Raw genomic sequence first — 20,361 nt, forward strand, 5'->3', positions numbered from 1 at the left:
TTGCAATAACATGGATGGACCTGGAGGGTATTATGCTTAGTGAAATAAGTCAGACAGAGAAGGACAAATACTGTATGTTACCACTTACACGTGGAATCTATAAAATAAAACAGGGACTTCCCTGGTGGCGCAGTGGTTAAGAATCCACCTGCCAATGCAGGGGACACAGGTTCGAGCCCTGGTCCGGGAAGATCCCACATGCCACAGAGCAACTAAGCCCGTGCGTCACAACTACTGAGCCTGTGCTGTAGAGCCCATGTGCCACAACTACTGAGCCTGTGCTCTAGAGCCCATGCTCCACAAGAGAAGCCACCTCAATGAGAAGCCCATGCACCTCAATGAAGAGTAGCCTCCACTCGCCGCAACTAGAGAAAGCCTGCGCGCAGCAACAAAGACCCAATGCAGCCATAAATAAATAAATAAATGTATTAATAAGATAAAATAAAAAATAAAACCAAACTAGCGAATCTAACAACAACAACAACAAAAAAAAAAACAGACTCACAGATATAGAGACCAACTAGTGGTTACCAGTGGGGAGAGGAAAGGGGGAGGGGCAAGACAAGGACAAAGGATTAAGAGGTACAAACTACCATGTATAAAACAAATAAGCTACAAGGATATATTGGGCAGCCCAGGGAATACAGACAATATTTTATAACTATAAATGGAGAATAACCATTAAAATTTTGAATCATTATGTCATATGGTGGAAACATAAGATATTGTAAATCAACTATAGCTCAACTCAAGAAAAAGAACAAAAAGGAATAACTGTTGATATATAGGTGAATATTAAATGCATGGTGCTAAGTGAAAGACAGAAGATTCAAACGCTGCATACTGCACGATCCCATTTTTATGGAATTCTGAAAAAGGCAAAACTGTAAGGACAGAGAACAAATCAGTGGTCGCCAGGGGCTGCAGGTATAGGGGGAAGGGGTAGCTACATAGAAACAACCCAGGAATTCGGGGGGTGATGGAAGTTTCTTTATACCTCAGTTGTGTTCGTGTTTATATGGCCATGTGCATTCATCAAAATTAAACTCTAACCTCAAAAGGGTGAATTTTACTGTTTGAAAATTACATTAATAAACCTTACTCTTAAACAACGCAGAATGCTGTAGAGAGATATTCTATCCATCAGACTTTCCATTTATTCCATTAATTCAGTAATACTCCCTTTCACTCCAACTAAAATGCCAAAGATTCGTTTTTATTAACCATGCTTCTCATGACTATGGATGTTATAAGATACCTAATACATCCAAAGGCTTTGTTTTAACCCCTGCTCACGAAAGTGCTAACTGCTAATATAATTGAGAGTTCTGGGTTCTTCTCTGCCCAATTCTAGCCACATTTGTGATTAGGCTAAGGATGAATATTGAGATAAAGGAGGAAGAGCTGAAGGTGCAAATTCACATGGCTGAGGGGAAGGGGCCGGCAGGTAAGGGGGGGAAGAGAAGCACTTAATGAACACCACACCCAGGGGCCGGGGTGGGGGACACCCATGCACAGCTTTGGCACGATATAGCCTTACGAGAATGCGCACCCGAGGTCGGCAGAGCGCCCACCCTCTTAGGGGAAATTGGAAATCCCAATTTTTATATGTGAATTCTCCCGATTTGGGGGAGCCTGTTCAGTTTTTTATTTTAAAAAGCACTGTGGACAGAACAGTGCTTGTGTGCAGGTCATGAAGTTTGCAAGCGCTGGTCTAGAGCCCTGGGTGTACAGCAAGACAGGCCTAGGAGTCTGGTGGTTTAATAGAACGGCTTCCGAGAGGCTGAAATCACTTCTAAGAAGCTTCAATGCAGCACGGAGTTTCAACGTGGGTAGGAAGGGGTGTGTGTTTTTAATGCAAAGAGTGTGTGTGTACTTTAAGTATAAGGAAAGACAAGGCATGAGCCTTACACGTGCAATCTAAAATACGAAACTAGGGAATATAACGACAACAACAATAAAACAGGCTCACAGAGAGAGAGACACACCAGTGGTTACCAGTGGGAAGAGGGTGCACGTGGGAGCCGAGAAGGACCTCCCCCCTCCCCCCCGCCCCCCCACCACCTCTTCCTACTCATGACACCATCCCAGCCCCTAAATCCCAAATCAGCAATTCAAAATCCCCAAAGCTCTGACTACCCAAAGATTGGCCGGCTGGTTTTTAATTCTTTTGGTGACCACGGCTGCGCTAAAGGACAGTGAGGCTATCTGGGGACTTTATCCTCTTCTATGTATATACTCACATCTTTCATGCAAAGTGACTTATGTGTCCAATTACGGAGGCAACGCCACACCCAGCCCGGGCGTGTTAGACAATATACACGGATGATCCTGGGCCTCTATCTACCTACCTACCTTCTGAATTGTGAAATATACCTGGCCCCAGACTTCCGAAAAGAGGTTTCCAGCCTGTGTGACCTTCCCGGGGGCCCCTTACGTGACTGACAACCATCACTTCACCTCTGACGGCATCTCAGCCTACCACTGCCCTTTCCTCCCCTTTACATGGGGCCAGTTCCTCAACCTGTAACTCAACGACACTTCGCGTCATCTACCTCGGCCCAAGACTTAAAGCTTAGGAAGACTCCCTTCTTTCAGGACCCTGGTCTGTTTATGGAACCGCCCAAGAACAATGATTCTGTTCCAAACCCTGAGGAATTGCAGAGCCTTAAATCCACAGTTGAACATCAGCTTGCAATTGGTATTAAAAACTGAACAGTGGTTTTGAGGGCTCCAGAAATCGGCGCTTAAATCCTTGGGCAAGAACAGTCAGCGATGGATTTTTTTTTTTTTTAAACGACAGTAAAAATTTAAACAAGGGTCAGAAAACTTCCCTCTCTATAAGAAATTCATGGAGCAAACATTTTCTTTACAGAGGTATCTGAGAGGGTCAATGTACTGCTGCTTATGACCACGAGAAACAAAATGAAAAATATTTTGCAGACCCATATGCGGTGAAAACTGCCAAGCAAAAGCGGGGAGAGAAAACCCCACCAAATCAAGGTTGCCCTAAGCCAGGGGGAGAGGTGGCTTTGGGGGGAGGGGTGGGGCATCTCCCCCTAACCTCTAACACCCTCACCACTTGCTGTGTAAATAGCATCTTTAAAACAAAATTCCCGGGCTTCCCTGGAAGCGCAGTGGTTAAGAATCCGCCTGCCAGTGCAGGGGACACGGGTTCAAACCCTGGTCCGGGAAGATCCCACGTGCCGCGGAACAACTAAGCCCATGCGCCACAACCACTGAGCCTGCGCTCTAGAGCCCGCAAGCCACAACGACTGAGCCTGCGCGCCTAGAACCTACGCTCCTTAACGAGAAGCCACCGCAATGAGCAGGCCGCAACCAAGAGTAGACCCTGCTCCGCTCGCCAAAACTAGAGAAAGGCCACGCGCAGCAAGGAAGACCCAACGCAGCCAAAAATAAAATAAATAAATTAAAAAAAAATTTCCCAATACCACTTTCAACAAAATTGCTGTCCCTGGCCTCTTCCACATGGATGTTTCTAATGGCCACTTCTCTAAATCAAAAGTAAAATCCTCCAGATGGTGTGCGGGGAGGAACGTGAGCTTTAATCAAGAAAAGCCCACAACTTACTTCACGGAGCACATTCAACAGTCAGAGTTCCAACCTGACTGAATCCTCTCACGGAGGGAGAAAGCCTGATCGGGGACTTTCACCTTCGCTCAAATTAAAATGGTACCATCCTCCTCAATGAAGTGCTTTCTGTCCATTAAGCCACTTTATCATCACAACATCTCTAGCAAGTATTTTGGGAAGGATTTTTTTTTTTTTGAATGGCCACTTTCCATCTGGGGAAACCGAGTCCTAGAAATGATAGAACCCAGAGCTCACGGCAGAATTAAGTAACCAGATTTCCTAAGAGGTTTGTCCTCTGGAATAAAACAGAAATATGTCCCCCATCCCGTCACACACGCGCGCGTGCCCGTGCGCGCGCGCGCGCACACACACACACACACACACACACACACACACACACACACTCCTGTTTACCTGGAGCTCTTGGGAGAAAGGGACAGTATTTAAAACAGCAATTTTGTCCGGTTGGTGTGTCTGGGTACATGCACCCTTAAGGAAAGCAGATTTTTCTGGAATTCCAGCCGGTGCGCAGTGACTTTTGAAAAGCAAACGCTACTTGGTAACATCAACTGGCAACTTGTCTCTGCGAATGCATTTCCAGCTGAGCCTGAATAGCTTTAGGCGGGAGAGAGCCGTGATTCTCATCCGCTTGGACTCGGTTTACCCGCTCAGGGCCCGGGGCCGGGGCCGGAGCCGCCACGCAGCGCGAAGGGCAGGGACACTTGTGCGCATCTCGGTTTCACCCAATGGCCCCGAGACTCTTGCCCCGGCGCAGGCAGCGGAAAAACGGCGCCCCCAGCCCTCTCTCCGCGTGCTGACCCGCAGCCGGTTCCCGGCCCGGCCTCGGGGCGCGCAGCCGCCGTCCCCAGAGGAGCGGGGCTTCCTCGCGCGGCGCCGGCGGCCCCCGGGCTCCGAGACCCGTCTCCCCGCCCCTCCCGCCGCGGGCCCGGGCCCAACACGCACGTAATCAAAACCTGCATAATAATACCAACCTTTCCTGAGTCTTCTGGGCACCAAGCGTTCCCTCCCTGAATTCTCTTAAACCCAAGACAGGGTGATCATTCCATTGCAGAGGTGAGGAGACTGAGGAAGAAGGCCCCCCAAGACCCGGCTGCTGGGAAGCCCAGGTCTGATTCCGACTTGCAGCCCCAGCTCTCCCACCCGCGCGATCACCTTTACGCTCTCCTAGACCACACAGGACCTCGGCGGGGTGCCCGGAAGGGGTCCCGGGTTTCTCCCGACCTGAGGTCCCCCCGGGAGCTGCGCATTCCTTCGCGGGCCAACGCCGGCCCGCGGGACCCCACGGTGGGGGAAACGGGGCACAAAGGGCCCGGTCCGCCCTCGTGGGTCACCAGTCCCAGTCCGACCGAGCTGGGGAGGGGGACGCCAGGCTGCGGGAGAAGAAGGCGCAAAGAACCCCGCTGCCCGCTCCCGGGCCCCCGGCTCCACGTCGTGGCCGTGCCGGGTTGCGCTAAGTCTTCACGCAACTCGGGGACGGTGAACACACACAGAGTGTCCCTCAGCCACGCCCCCTCTTCACCCCGGGAAGCACCCCGAACCCGGAGATACTGGGTCAGCCAATTTCGCCCCAATCCCACGGACGCGGCGCCCAACGGGGCTCGCCCATCTACGGAAGGGGCCGCTCCGCGCCTGGGAGCCAGCGCCCTCACCCAGGTCCCCGCGACACCCTCACCCTTCGGCTCCTCCCGCCCGGGCTCCTGAGGACCGCGGGGAACTTCTCGAGCGCCGACGCGACCGACGCCCCCCGGCCCCGGCCTCTTACCTCTGCCCAGCAGCGCGGCCAGCACCAGGCTGAGCGCCCGGCACAGCGGCGCCACCCGCCCGGGGGCCGCGCCCTCGGAGCGCATCTTGCGTCCCGGCAGCTCAGGCCGCCCGCCGCCCGCCGGGGGCGCAGGGCCCACTCGTGGCCCCCGCCGGCTGTCCCATGCCCCGGGGCCACCCCCGGCAGCGAGTCGGCCAGCCGGGCTGCGGAGCCGGTGTTCACGCCCCGCCCCTGCCGGGTACACGCCGCTACGCCTGCGGATCCCGCGGAGGCTCGCGCTCTGGCCGGGACAACTTTTCTTCAGCCGCCGCGGCAGCCGCGGCCCGTCCCGCCCCCAGGGCCGCCCACTCGGCCCCGCCCACTCGGAGCCCGCCCCCGCCCCCCCAGCCCCGCCCCGGGCCGCAGGCTGCTGGAGGATGCCGGGGAGAAAGTGCGCGGGTCCCGGAGCAGGCGCGCGGGAGAGGGGGTGGGGCGCGCAGCGGAGCGGGTTGCACCCGCGGGGTCCCTCCTCCTCCCTGCAGCCTTCCGCCTTCGTGCCCTGTGGCTCGCGTCCCGGAGAGTTCTGCGCAGGTACCGCGTCGCAAGATGGAGCCGGACGCTTCCCCTCGCCAGCCTCCCGGGGTCCTCATTCGCCACACCTGAACTTCAGGTTGTTCCCTGATTCTTTGCCTTGAGAGCTGGGGACGTTGGAATTAAAACTCCCCTGCAGCTGATAAGGAAAGCTCTCCCAGAGAGATTGTTCAGTGGGAAAAAGCAACGGGCAGGACAGACTCGAAAGGGACACGGTTTCTACAGAGGCGTGCGCACATGTGTGTATATTTGTGTGTGTGTGTGTGTGTGTGTGTGTGTGTAGCAAGACAACGCGGTATCTCAGGAAGGGGACTGGAACGCTGGGGAGACGGAAAGGTTCGTTTTACACTGTGTATCCTTCTATATGGTTGGATATCGCCCCCATGCCCATGTGTTTGTATGCACTATTCTGGGGGGAAATGCGCCCTTCCCCAGTCAGACTTGCTCCTGCAATAGCTTTTTCTCTGCAGATTCAGACAAGGACTCGCCACCCCACTTGGAGCCCCAAATCTCTTCTCTGTGACGTTCCCAGCGCTGCTCTCCCTCCCCACGTGGATCCCAGCTGCTTGCCTGCAGGGTTACTGGTACACATGCTCCGGCCTCATCTGCTTCCCAGGGATGAACAATCTGAATGCAGGACCCCGACTCCCCCTCGTGTCCGTGAGTGAAAGGCAGTGCGTTCTGAGCCCAGCAGCCTTGCCCTGGAGGCCCAGCCCTCCCCCAGCCGGTGCGCTTCCCCCAAACCCCATAGCCTGGCCTGGCGGTCCCCTGGTGTCCTGGGCTCCCCAGGGGCAGGGCTCAGGGGCCCAGCTCTCACCCAGGCTGACTCGGTCCAACCTCAGAAAAGAAGCTCACGGTGTTGTCTTGTGTCACCATCGCTCCTGGTTACCAGAAGGCAGGAATGAATTTCAAAATAAAAGAAAAAAAAATATCCTTGATCAGGTGAGAAGAAACAAAAGTGAAACGTCTTGAGCACTGCAAATCCTCTTCTGCTGCCCCAACTCAGTTACAGGGGATCGTGAGACAAGCATGAGGGGAAATTGGGGGTTGGGGTCAAATGGTCCAAGGGCACTCCCCATCCCTGGAGCCCTTCTCCCAGCTGGACGGCCTCCAGAGGACGAGGGCTCACTGGTCCACTCTGCTTGCCTTATGTGGGCAGAAGGCAGCTGGGAAAACTAGCCAGGCCAGAAAGAAGACTGCAAAACCTTGGTTCCCAGAGGCCTGGGTAGCAGAGACTTCATTTTTTAAGTGGACTGACTGCCCGAGTTTTCAGTTCATTCAGCTAATCTACACCTAGCCTTGGGAGACAGTCATAAAGTAGGCTAGGCTCGGGCTCCTGAAATGGAAGGCACATTTCCTCCTCATTTTTATTTATTAGTTTGAAAGTCACTGGAGAATAAATTTTTTTTTCATTTAAATATTTCTAGCCTCAGTGAGAAATACAACATAGCCCATCATTTCATGACTGACTGGTTGGGATCTGCTTCCTCCCTCCCTCCTGTCTGATTAGAGAAACAAAAGAAAAAGCCCCCAGTTATGCCGGCCACTCCCCTGCTCTTCTCTGTAGGTTCATCATTTGGTCGGCATCATTTCTTTGCTTTCGGCACAGAGTATCGCCCTCTCTACTGCAGAGCCAAATACAGGTTGTGGTCCAGGACTCCATGGTTCAAATAATCAGAAGGGGTCAAACTGAACAAACCACAGGGGAATACATAAAAATTCTAAAATGGGAAGAAAAAGGAGAAGAAGAGTTTCAGTCAGGTAAATCCACTTCACAGTCCCCAAAGGCATCTTCCATCCTCGGGTGTTCCAAGTCTCAGATATGCCTTGAGACCACAAAGTCTGCTAGCATCGCCTGTAAGAGACTTTCCTGCTTCTTCCAGACGGACAAAAGGAGACCCAGGTCATGGGTGCTTCTCTTCCGCAAATCGCAGTTTAGGATCCCATGTAATCTACCATGTGACCTTCTAAAAATCAAACAAGCACACACAAAACCAAACAAACAAAGGGATGATGTTGTTGATTTATCTTTTTTAGGAACCCACCCCCCAAAACAGAGGTGTGAACTTAGAGGTTCGTGGGCAAAGAGTTTCCTGTATTTATTTTTTTTAAGGCATGTATTTTTTAACCCCCAAATCATTAATTCCTTAACTTAGATTACTTCCAGATGCTTTTCTGAATTTCATAACCAACATCAGAGACCACTAATCTCCTCAAAGGCTATTGCAAAACTCCTTGTGGGCTTTGGGCACATGGAGACAATTAACATGATTTATAGGAGAGAAGAGAGATTGGAAAGAGGAAACCTGCTGTTTCCACATGTGCCCAGGGTGTGTAAGTCAAAAAGGCAAGTTCAGATTTTTTTTGTTGTTCATGCTTAAATTCCAAATTCTTAACATTGCATAAAATGAGGGTTGGAACTTGGGAATTTAGCTCAGGAATTTCTTATAAGGTTGGCCTCTAGATAGGGGACCTATGGGTATGTTACTAAGAACGCGGAAAAGAAGGGCTATATGTTGGCCTCATGAGGCAGCTATAGTCGTCCTGCAGATCTAATGGCAAGTCCTAACTATGGTGCTTGCTATTAAAGATGAAAAATAAGGAAGGCAGGCAGGCAGCTATATGTTGTGCTGTGCTGGTACTTTTGTTATTGTACATAGACGTCATCTCATTTCATGCTTGCAGTAACACTAATGGGAGTACTATTGCTGTCCTTTGACATTTCATCCATTCTTTCAACAAATATCTGTCTACTGCTTACCATTTGTCAGGCTCAGGTATGGGGTTCTAGCAGTGAACAAATCAGATGAACGTCCTAAACTCATGGATCTTAGAGTCTAGGGGACAGACGCTCAGGAAATATACAAATAAATCCATCCTAGAAGCCAGTGATAGGTGCTATGAATAAAACTAAAACAGAATAAGGGGAAAGTCTGATTTGGGGTTACAACTTGAGAGAGGGCAGATGGAGTGGGTAAGTTGGCAGATTTCTGAGAGAAAAGCTTTTAAGGAGGAGAAAACCAAAAGTGCAAAGACCAGGAAGCAGAGGAAAACATGATCTCACCCCGCCCCCCAGAACAGCTCTGGCCTCTTGTAGAACACAGCCTGTAGGGGGCAGCAGAGGAAGCCTGGAGTCCAGTTAAGAGCTGACTGTGGGAGGGGAGGAGGGATGCAGGCCCGGACTGGGAAGGTAGCAGGGAGTGGTGAGGTGGAGACGTGGACCAGTTAGGCTGCCCGCTCCAGGCAAAGGCAAAAGCCTTGCCGCTGGATGGGTGTGAGCTGTAGGACAGTGTTAGAGTCCGGGGTTTCCCCAATGGTACCCTTCAGGGAGGAAAGAAAGACTGGTACTTGGGGGTACCTTGGAGCAGGTGGGAAACCTGAGGATCCAAGAGAAAGTTCAGTCACTCGCTAGTACCTGGCAGTGGTGACTTGCTAGGACCTGGCAGTGGTGACTTGCTAGGACCTGGCAGTGGTGACATTGAACATCAGCTCCCCACCTGCCCCACAGGTGGTGTGGTCAGCTTGTAGCCGCCAGCTTAAACTCTGGTCGTATGTTGGTAAGATCCATGACCCTTGTTTTAACGAATTCTAGGGCCTCACGCAGCCTGGCTAAGGTGGGGCTGGGTAGGTAGGGGGAAGTGGGCTGTAGAAACGACACGTCCTTCCCCACTCCCCACCCTTACTCCCTGCTGCACGTGGATAAAGGTTGCAACATTATGCCATCCAGTAAGAATCTGACTATTAGGGAATATTTACTGGGGGCTGTCACCACCCACTCTTGATCATTTATGTGTTTATTTGCTTATTATCTATCTGCAGCTTCCCCCATCCCGTGTCAGCTCCATGGGGTAGGGGGTGGCGGTTGACCTGTTCACCCCTGTGTTCCCAACACCTAGGAGGGTGTGACCCCAAATTAGCACTTGTCTGGTGAATGACTGTCGTGAAGCTGTAGATTACCAGTCCCGTGTTACTAAGAAGGAAACTGAGATTCACACACTTTTACCTTCAGCTCATTAGCCAGTAATAGTAACAATTATGATGAGAACAATATCATTTATTAGGTGCTTGTTAATTGCCAAATAATCCTGTTGACAACCCTATGGATTTGTACTATTTTTATCCCATCTTACAGACCAAGAAACTAATGTCAAAGAGGTTAAGTGGCTTGTTCAAGGACACCCAGCTGGGAAGTGGCAGAAGTGGGGTTGGATCTATAATCATTCGTCCCACTCAGCTGTGTTGCAGTGTGTGCTTAGCTCTGTGCGTTCTCTACACCAGGTGTCCTGGTCGCCTGTGTTAGGTCCCGCTGGCCAGGCCCCACTCTCTGTATCAGGTTTCACTTGCTAGACTTTTCTGTTTTTGACAAACACCGAAAAATCATTCCTTTGTAATTTCCACTCAACCTTACAGACAACTCCGCAGCACCTTGGGCTGCCCTGGTGTCTCTACTGGAACTCCGCCTCTATGGAGGTGAATTTCCCCTGAAGAGATCACGGGCCCAGCTTCTCCAGGTAAGAGGCGGGATGCAGGTGGCTTTCGGCTTTGTGAGAACAACTTTTAGGACTGATGCTCAAATGCCCCCACACCTGACCCAGATCCGATTTCCCTGCCACACTTCCAGGCTTTTATCACCCTGCTAGAGACCCACAGAGTGGATTTTCCACCCCTCACCCTTCCACTGGGGGTTCAGTAGTCCATTTAGTAAAAGAAGTGGGTTAATATAGCTTCAGAGGGTTACAAATGGAAGTGGTTAACTGCATATATGCCGCATCACCGTCACCACCTCTGACATTTACAGATCTTTCACTTTGTGCCGAGCGCTATTTCCAGTACCTTTGCATATGTGTTCGCTCATTGAATCCTCTCAACAACCTTATGACTTTACTGTTCTTAGTAACTCCATTTACAAACCAAGAAATTGACATACAGAGTTTAGGTAACGTATCCAGTGTCACAGAGCTAGGAGTCGGCAGAGCTGGGATTCAAACCCCGTGACTCTGGCTACAGAATCCCTGCTCTGAGTCATCAGTCCTCACTCCTAGTTCTGCGTACACATCACCTTGAGGACTTGTTAACAGGTGGATCTGATTCAGTTCATCAGGGGCGGGTGCCCCTTCATCTGCATCTCTAACAAGCTCCCCCAGATCATCTTGTCGCTGTGCCTCAGTGGACCATCTTTTGTGTAGCAGTTCCCTAAATCCTTACCTTATTCTGCTCCCTACATATTTATCCAAAGTCATATTACCCAAACTATATGTATTTGAAAATGTCACCAAGGGTCAAACCCCTTCCTGCTTCTCGACGCAGAGCAATCCTAGACACATTCAGTGCCTTGCATCATTCCGGAAGCAGCATGAGATTGGAGAGTTTGCCATGCAGTCAGTTAATAACAGTTATTTAGTACATACCTGTCAGTGAGCCCGATATTCGGAGTAAGCATGGCGACTGGCTTGGGTCAAGGTAGTAATGGCTCCATCACCTGGGTCCCTGAATGACCTCAGTGAGCAGAGTCCCCTGCTAAGCAGCAGTGGACACACACACACACACACACACACACACACACACACACACACACACTGAATGAGAGATGACGGGCTGACATCTGGGGGTCGTTTGTTGCTGCACTGGAAGATAACCCACCCTCACCGAAACACCAGGCATTCACATTCATTGCATGATACGCCCGCTTAGCTCTGCCCCTGTTCCTTGTGGAGTATCAGGTCCCATTGCAGGAATAACAGTCTCCATGTCTTGTCATTCTTTAATTCAATAATCAATGGTTGAGAGATTATTATGGGTGAGCACTGAGCTCGGAGCCTGTCCTCAGACAGCGTAATAGGGGAGATAATAGACATATACAAGTATCTTGAATAGACATCGGAAAACAGGCACAAAGGACATGTTAGAAGAGCCCAGGGAAGATCAGTGATTTCACTGCCCACCTACACTCCATCGACACTGACATTAAAGGCTCTGCTGAATCTGCCTCAGAGACTTTGCACCTGCCCTTTTCCCTTTCTGAAGCTCACTCCTTACAATTTCCTCTCCTTTCAAATGTCCCCCCTCAGTGATGTCTTTCTTCCCAGAACCCAGGATATAGCCCGAACACACCCTGCACTCAAGAAATATTGTCGAATAAATTCTGATTGTTACCTTTGAGGAAGTGATGTTTGATCACAGGGATGTTGGAAGATTAATAATGAAGATGGGAAAGAAAGACAGGATGGCAGAATCTTTGTGGAAGCAAGGACAAGACAGGAACATAGTTCAGCCCATAAACAGGAACAGCGGTTTTTACTTCCGGGCAGTTCCCGTAACCACCAGCCGGAAGAAATAGGTTAAACTAGCTCCAAGGTCATTGACGTTGAACTGTGGTGGATTCAGCCATTGTATTGGTTTCATCCTCTTCACCCCTAAAGCTCTGGTTTTGTTTTCTCAATCTTCTAGTCATGACTCATTAGGACCCAAACTTTGCAGTTTTCATAGGAAATAATTCGATTCAGACTCACCCACCACCGCAGGATGCAACGCAGCACTTAAGTGGCGTTATTGATCTGCCTTTCCAAGCCCGTCCCGGCCACCCATGATCAGCAGCCCAAGCTATGGCCTTGCTGATTCCTTACAGATCCAGCCGGTTTCTGGGAAGGAGGGACACTCATAACGTTCACATACGACTCACTGTTTTCAATCACCTTTCTCAGGTTCAGACCATCCGGGTAACTAAAGCGAGCTAGACTCGCTACATCGTTCTTGACTCCCCTTAAAACTCCCTGATGGCCTGTTACAAGGAAGATTGAGCTTCAAATGGAAAACTGCCAAAATTGTGCCGTTTTGACACTTGGAAGCACGCAATGCCAGTGCCGTTAATTTATGTGAGAAACAGCTCTGCTCCCGAACCCACCGGCAGCCGCCAAATGGTTATAGAGTCAACAGTGCCCCCTGGTGGCGCCAGCTGGTATATTCTGTTGGTGGAGAGAAAAAAGCTCAGATTTCTGCGTCTAAGCAAAGGGGCAGGCACATCCTAAGAGTGCCATTCAGTTCAGCAGCATTTCACACTCATGAGTGTCTTCTCAAGAGGCAATATTGGTCACTAGTGGCCCCTTTGCCTCAGATTCGTGAGTACAACCTATTTCCTGGGGTGGCCCATCTGCAACAGGATTTCCGTAGAGCGTTTCCCACTTAAAGCAGTTACCTTAATGGAGCTTAGGAGACTGACTTTTGATCTCTGTGGACCGTTGGAGAGATTAAAGCTCAGGCCGGCTGGGATTAGGTACAGGGCTGGCGAGAAGATAAAGCATTTACACAAAAATCCAAAATTACTGGGCATTACATTTACTGATGGAACTCCTCCAGTGCAACTACGTATTCATTGAGGTCCAATTAGAGAAGCAGAACTACTATGAACAGGGCGTTTATTTTAGGAATGAGACCTTATAGAATTGTGGGAGACACTGGGGATATAAAGATCCAGAAGGGGGAGTCGGAGGATAAGCAAAACTCACCAACCAGCTTTCCTGAGGCACTGACACGTGATTCAGGGCAGGCTGGGCTTTCAGCTCCTTCAAGGTGAACATCCTGGAACTTGAAGAAGAATCTGGAGAGGCACGTGTGCCCAGCTTCCAGGGTGGGACAATGAAAGGGGAGCTGTTCAAAGAGTATGTGAAGAGTTCAGCTTCTGCCGTGGCCAAATAACACCTACAGGATCGATCTTCCCATAGGTGACAATGGTAAGTTCTGCATAAAATACAAAACAAGAAGAGAAGGACAAACACATGAACAAGACCATTTCCCTGAAGACTCTAAGAAAAGAATGAAGGGAGGCAGGCAGATTCCAGAAGGGAGTTGACATTTGGGAGGAGGAAAAGGCATGGAGAAGTTTTCCTAATTCTGTGTCTTTTCCCCTAAGAACAGATCACAGTCACTGCTGCTTGGGACAACTCTTACTTCTGTTGAAACCCACTCTTTATGGTCTAAAGAACCAGAGGACACAGTTTGGGGCCACCATAGCCACTGGAAAGGAGAAGGGAGGAATCCAAAAATGGACTGAGCCAGAAAGCAAGATCCCCAAATTCTGTGCATAAATTTTGCCCATGTCTTTGGGGGACCCATGAGCCACACGGAGAATAAAAGAACTGAACTGATTGGAGCTGCAGCCCGAGAGACTTTTTTGGAATCCGACCGTGTTCATTGCGAGCCAAAAGAAAAACGTTAACATTTTTCTGAGGAATGTAACAGAATCCAGATTCTCCACAGAATTCAGAATCCATACAGCGTCACATTTACCACGTGCAGAGAATCATTCCAAATTATTTGACATTCAAAAGCGAGGAAGACGTGAAAGCAGAGCCTAACCCTCTCCTTTGGTCACCCCAGTGACATCCTTGGTGCTCATTCCTGCATCAAGTGCTTAAAGTAACTGCAGTGGTTTCTCTTTCCTGCTCTGCCCCTTGGATGAAACAAGCCGTAAAGTCACGGGACACAGCCAAAGGGGAAACTAGTATGTTGTCTTCCTGCAACCAAGAGAAAGGGATCATAGGATCAAAAGGAAGAACTAGAAGCAAATACATTCACACAGAGGGATAATATGTATCTCTTCAAATGCCCACGGCAGCAAATGAACTTGAAAATCCTGCCTTTTCCACCTCTTTGCTGTATAATGAATCTTCCTTTTTCCTTTTCTCAGTCCTTCCATCTTCTCGTCTCTGCCCAAAGCGAGTACCAGGCATTTCGTTAGGAGATGCAGATTTCATGGTCAGCAAGTTAGGAATAATCCCTCCTTTTACGGATCCCTTAGGTCAGTGACTTAACCTCTCAGCCTCATTTTGAAAACATGACTAAAATTTGGGATAATTATACTTACCTTTCAGATTGTTCTTGTTAGTCAGAACTCATTCCAGTACCCTAAAACTGAAGGGAAATGGTATTTGCTCCTATGAGTGGGAAGTTCAGGCATGCAATTGGCTTCAGGCATGGTTGACTCCAGACTCAGTGAAAGAATCATGTGTCTCATGTATGTCTTTTTCTTCCCCCGTCGACTTTGTTTCTTTTTGCGTATTAGCTTCACTTCTCCTACAAATTACTTAGTCTCCCAGAGCCTCGATTTGGTCATCCGTAACATAGAATATTAATAATGCCGTCTTCATAGGGAGGTTCTAAGAATTATATGAGACTTGTATGTGTGAATCACGGAGCGCAGTGACCAGTGTATAGTAAGGGGTCAAAAATCTCAGTTGTTACTATTATTATTATTATATCCCAATATGGGTATGGGTATTAAGGAAGAACATCTGTCTTGCATCAATAATAAATATTGACTGGGACCTTGTAGGTGATCCGAGGACCGTAGCAGCTGCTAGTGATACAGTGGGAAAGGGCAGAGGATTAATTTAAATCAGCATGAGAATTTCACTGGTATGATCAGCTGAATGGCTCAGAGAAGGGGGGGTGACTCATGTCAGCTGTTTCCATTGAGCCTGGATAGGGAAATCGAGAAAGACTCTATGAAATCTGCGTGTGGGCACAGAAATCGGTCTGGAACTGGCACTGAAATTAGGAGAGATAAATAAGACTGCCGAAGGGCTTTGGGGGTGAGGGAGGCTGACAGTGGAGCCAGAAGACAGCACAGGGGCTCCTGGCAGCTTACCCCGCCCCACCAGAATGGTGGCCTCTGCGCCCCTGAACCAAGGGGCCTGAGATGAGGGGTCCACAGAGGAGGGGCTAGGCTGCCCTTGTGAAGGGGAAGCCTGACTCCAGGGTCACTTCCTATCTTGGGGTGTCTCTTCTACAGCAAGTAGGACCCACCTCCTCTGAAAGTCCGACCTCCCTCCTGCCCTCAGCAATCTGAGCCTCTCCCTCCAGCCCGCTGTCCATGCTCCCCTCCCCCTCCTGATGCTAATAAAAATAACAAGAGCTAATATGTGTTACCACTTACAATATGCCAGGTTCTGGTTTAAGCACTTTCCATGGACGAATTCATTGGGCCTTCCTGAGTCTCCTGACTCCTCATGCAGTTCTCCCCCTAGGGTCCCTCTAAATAAGAAGGTTAGTTCTTTACTGAACAGGAGGCAAGATATGTATTAGTCTACCCGTTTTGCAGATGAGTAAACTGATGCACAGTGAGATGAACCACGAGTGAGTTGCTGAGTGGGGGATTAACTCCAGATCATCTAAGTTCTGGTTTGGCACTCTTTCCACTGCACCCGAGGTCTCCACGTTCTTTCAGATTCCACGGAACAAAGGCATGGGGTGCCAGCTGGGTATTTTTTTGCTCCAAGGACAGTATCCCAACCTGAACGAATGGATCCAAAAGAAGGACTTTAAGGGTTCTTGCCACTTAATATTCAAGAGGTTGGCTGCCCCCAAAGCCTGGCTGGATCCTGGGGCTCAAACAAAGATACAAAGAGAAAGACTTTTTTTTTCCCCGCCTTTCTTGTCTCTTCAGCTTGCCTTACTCTCGGGTGGGATGCTCTAGGTGGTCGGCCATGAGGATTCCAGACGTGCATCCTACCAGTTTGCCTGCCCTGGTAGAAAAGCAAATTCAGTTTCCTAGCAACTGGAACACAAGTCCTGGGGCTGCATTTCATTGGTTGTAGCTTTGGTCACATGTTCATCCTGATCCAATCCCCATGGCCCATCAGGGGCTGAGCTCTGATTGGCCAGGCCTGGGTCCTATATTCCTTCCCTCATGCCAGGGAAGGAGACTTAACCCCATAAACAACGCTGAGGGGGAATGAAGAGTCTTTACCCAAAGGAAAATAGGGGTGCTTTTAACAGAAAGAAAATTAGTACTGGGTGAGCGAAACCATCATCCAGAAATGGTTTCCAATGCGTGTGCCAATGTGTCAATATTTTATTTTGCAAACTAAATATAGTTTAAATATTCAGCGAGCTGTGAATTAAATCAGTGGCCGTTATAATTTCATATGATAAAGGATAGTTTCATTTTTAAAAGCTGCGAAGGACAGAATGGCAGGATAAGGCGCATGCTTGCTGAGACAGGTCGGGCGGCAAGGTCGCATAGACTTGTACTTGGTCCCTATGCTGTAATATTCCAGCGAGAGTTCCCTCACGGACGCCCTGTGAGGATGGGAGTTTGCACAGCGCTGCCTTTTCACGGGCTGCTTCTCAGCAGTCAGCACCCAGGAGACCTGGCAGGGAAGAGAGGCCCTGCGGTGTCTTCTTTCATCTACAAGCCTGCAGTGATATTTATTCCAGCGCTGGTATGAGACTTCCCCCTTCATAAATTGGGCAGCCTGCTGCGTTGTACCGGACAAGAGGAAGGTAGTCACTCGTGCATCCTTTTGTTGCAACACTGGTCATTAATCACTCATCCTCCTGCTGTATTTTTGAGGCCGGTTGGTTGAAATTGGCATGAAACCCAGAAATCGGGGGAAACATTACCCTGTTTTACCACTTTAGGAAGAGCAGCGGGGCTTAGCATCATCTAGAGCTGCGGATTTGAGTACGTGTAAGTATCCCGTTCTCCTCCCCTCCCCCCTCCCCGCTTCTTCCTCCACATCTCCCTGTGTAACAACCTCCTTCACTGAGACCACCTGTGTTCCAAGAGCCCAGGACCACGAGTGCTAGAAGCTTCTGGGCTCATGTTGTTTCATTGTGAATTGGAAAAGTCCTAGGAAAGGAATTTTGATTAGCCCCATCCATCATAGGTCCCGATTTTCCCCAAATCATCGTCACCAGGGAGGCAAAGCTATAAGCGGTGTGTGTGTGTGTGTGTGTGTGTGTGTGTGTGTGTGTGTGTGTGTGTGTGTGTGTGTGTGTGTGTGTTAGGAAGAGAGACGGGAAGGTGGTGTAGAGGATGGCTTTCCAAAATAAGAAGGCTGCATTCCCATAAGAAAAGGAAGGAAGGGCAGAGAGAAGACTGAGATTGGGACTCTACGCCCGCGTCTTACTCATGCCCTTTATTTTGGAATTTCTTTTCTTACCTGGGTGATCCCTAGCCGCTAGGGAGCATTTGGACATTGTGGGGCACTTTTCTTGTCCCAGGAGCTGGAGGCACTACCATACATAATTCAGTGGACAGGGGCCAGGGATGGGAAACCATCTGCCCTGTGGATGCATGTCCCACACGTTGGAAGAGTGTCTTAGCCAAATGCTTCTGGTGCCTCTGTTGCAAGGCACGATTTTCCTTGAAGGGGACAGAGGCATGTGCAAACCAGCGACAAAGGTCTCCTCTTCCGACATTTGAGATGCCCACTGAAATACTCAGCAGTAGCTGCCGAATTACCTAAGTGGGGTTCCCGTGTGCTCGGCAAATCCAATGCTGTTGAAAGCGATCAACTTAGGTATTTCACACCTCGCAATGAAATGGTTTATTAACCCTTGCCGCAGAGAAGCGAATGGCCAACGGTGGCTACAGATTAATGGGCTACAGATTAATTACTCTTAGCATTATGTAAAGGAAGAGAAATTGAGAGTGTTCAAGAAGAGAGAATCCAGTTTCACAGCGTGCACCAGCCAGAGACTGTGTGAAGGAGACCACGGCAGGGGAGTGAGGTCTACCCTAAATGCCGCAGTTTCCATCTCTCCCATCACCTTCTTCTCTGGGCTCAAAGTGTCCCAGGATCGGCCCCGCCTTGCTGTATACACCACGGCAATTATCCACTCCCCAAGCATTTCACTAGAGGAAAGCGAGAAACAGTGAAATTGTTCATGTAAATTACAGACGTGCCGGCAAAGTGACTCACAGGGGAAGTGCATTCATTGAAGTCAGACTCCCAGCCCCCCAGGCCCCCCCCCCCCGGCAGCCCACACTGAGCACCCACACTCCCCCGAGACTTCCCATCACTTGCAGGCGTACAGACTTCACAGCAAAGTGCACAGAGCAAAATACTGAGCTTGGGATGAGGTGGCGAATTCTGTGAAGCTTCTTCATTTTTTACAGCTCTAAACGTTTGCTCATCATTAGGAAAAACTCTTCAGCCTTTGTATGTGGGTAACAGTGTATTGTGTTTAAGGGGTGGAAAAGCTGCTGGCCTTTGGAAACTGATGCATTATTTCTCCCCCTTGGATGGTGGTAGGTCCTTATAACTTTTTTAATGTGTTTTTTTAAATACATTTTATTTGAGTTTGGCATGGAGGCTTTCTGTGTTGGCTTTTTTTTTCTTTGAAAGCCATTTTTATCCAATTCTGGGTCCTCTTTTGTTAATAAGTGTTCTGTGAATAAGCTATAGGATAGGTGAAGGTAAGGGTTCTGTCTCCTGATTCAAGCGATGCATTCCAAACCCTTCACAATTCCCTTCCTGCCTTAAGCACCAACATTCTGTTCTCTTTAGCATCATGATCCTGGATGACCCTTGCTCCTACGGGCAGAGCCGTGAGTGGAGGTGACGTCTTGAATATGTCGTCACAACGTGGTCGGCCCGAGGACAAAGCTGGCGTCTAGGATGGCAGAGATGGAAGAGGGCAAGTAGACGGCACTTACATAAAGTAACCAGCCCAGGTGCCCGTTTATTAACGGGGTAATGAATTCCAGCGCCCGCGAAGGCAAGTCAGGTGAGCTTCCTGTGGCTGAAGCCGTACATCGTGCCGGAAGGGATGCAGGACCTTTACTCCTGCCCGCCCTTCTTTGCTCTGCTGCCCACAGGTGGTGACTCTGAGTGCGTCACCGGAACTCTTCCGCTTGCCTCTCAGGGTGAGAGCGTCACCAGAGACAGCGCTCACGGACCTCGTGATCCCTGATATTTAATTTCCTTTAGCTTAATTTATTTGGGCCTCAGGAATTGAAGAACTAGGTGTTCCCTGCAGCCACACTGTTTTCTGACCATCACCGGGAGGGGGCAGAGGGAAGGAAGGAGCGGCCGGTACGTGCCGGGCCCTTTAAACAAAGCATCTCAGGTAACCTGGCACAGCAGCCCCACCCGCCCGCTGCTAGTACTGGATCCATTTCACAGATGACACAACCAAGGCCCAGAGAGATGGGGTCACTTGCCCAGGGTCACACAGCTGGATAGTGACAGAGCTGGACTTTGAGTCCTGGGTTCCCCCAGTCCCAGTGCCCTTGATTTTGCTATTTCTCTCTCTCAGGGAGAGGAAGAGGAATCACCCTCTCTAAGACATTCGTGAGAGGAAGTTTTGTTTTTTTGCTTTTTTGGTTTTTTTTTTTAATTGAAGTATATTTGATTTACAACATTGGGTTAATTTCTGCTGCACAGTAAAATGATTCAGTTATACATAGATATGCATTCTTTTTCATATTCTTTTCCATTATGGTTTATCACAGGATATTGAATATAGTTCCCTGTGCTCTACAGTAGGACCTTGTTGTTTGTCCGTCCTATATATACTAGTTTGCATCTGCTAACCCCAAACTCCATGGGAGGAAGTTTACACACCGCAGACATTTTCAGATTTCACTAGAGTTGTATTATTTTTCCACATCTAGACACCACTGTAAA

At 49.4% G+C, this 20,361-nt stretch overlaps 1 protein-coding gene across 1 annotated transcript in view; it reads right to left on the minus strand.

Moving 5' to 3' along the window:
• TMEM132C (transmembrane protein 132C) overlaps positions 1-5,665 on the minus strand; it is a 374,461-nt gene extending 368,796 nt beyond the window's left edge. Inside the window, exon 1 of the mRNA XM_033837903.2 lies at positions 5,378-5,665. Coding sequence (XP_033693794.2) covers positions 5,378-5,462 — 85 coding nt within the window. The 5' untranslated portion in view covers positions 5,463-5,665. The remainder of the gene's footprint in view (positions 1-5,377) is intronic.
• Between the last annotated feature and the right edge of the window lie 14,696 nt (positions 5,666-20,361).

The sequence above is a fragment of the Tursiops truncatus genome, chromosome 13 (assembly GCF_011762595.2).
Source record: "Tursiops truncatus isolate mTurTru1 chromosome 13, mTurTru1.mat.Y, whole genome shotgun sequence".
Lineage (NCBI taxonomy): Eukaryota > Metazoa > Chordata > Mammalia > Artiodactyla > Delphinidae > Tursiops > Tursiops truncatus.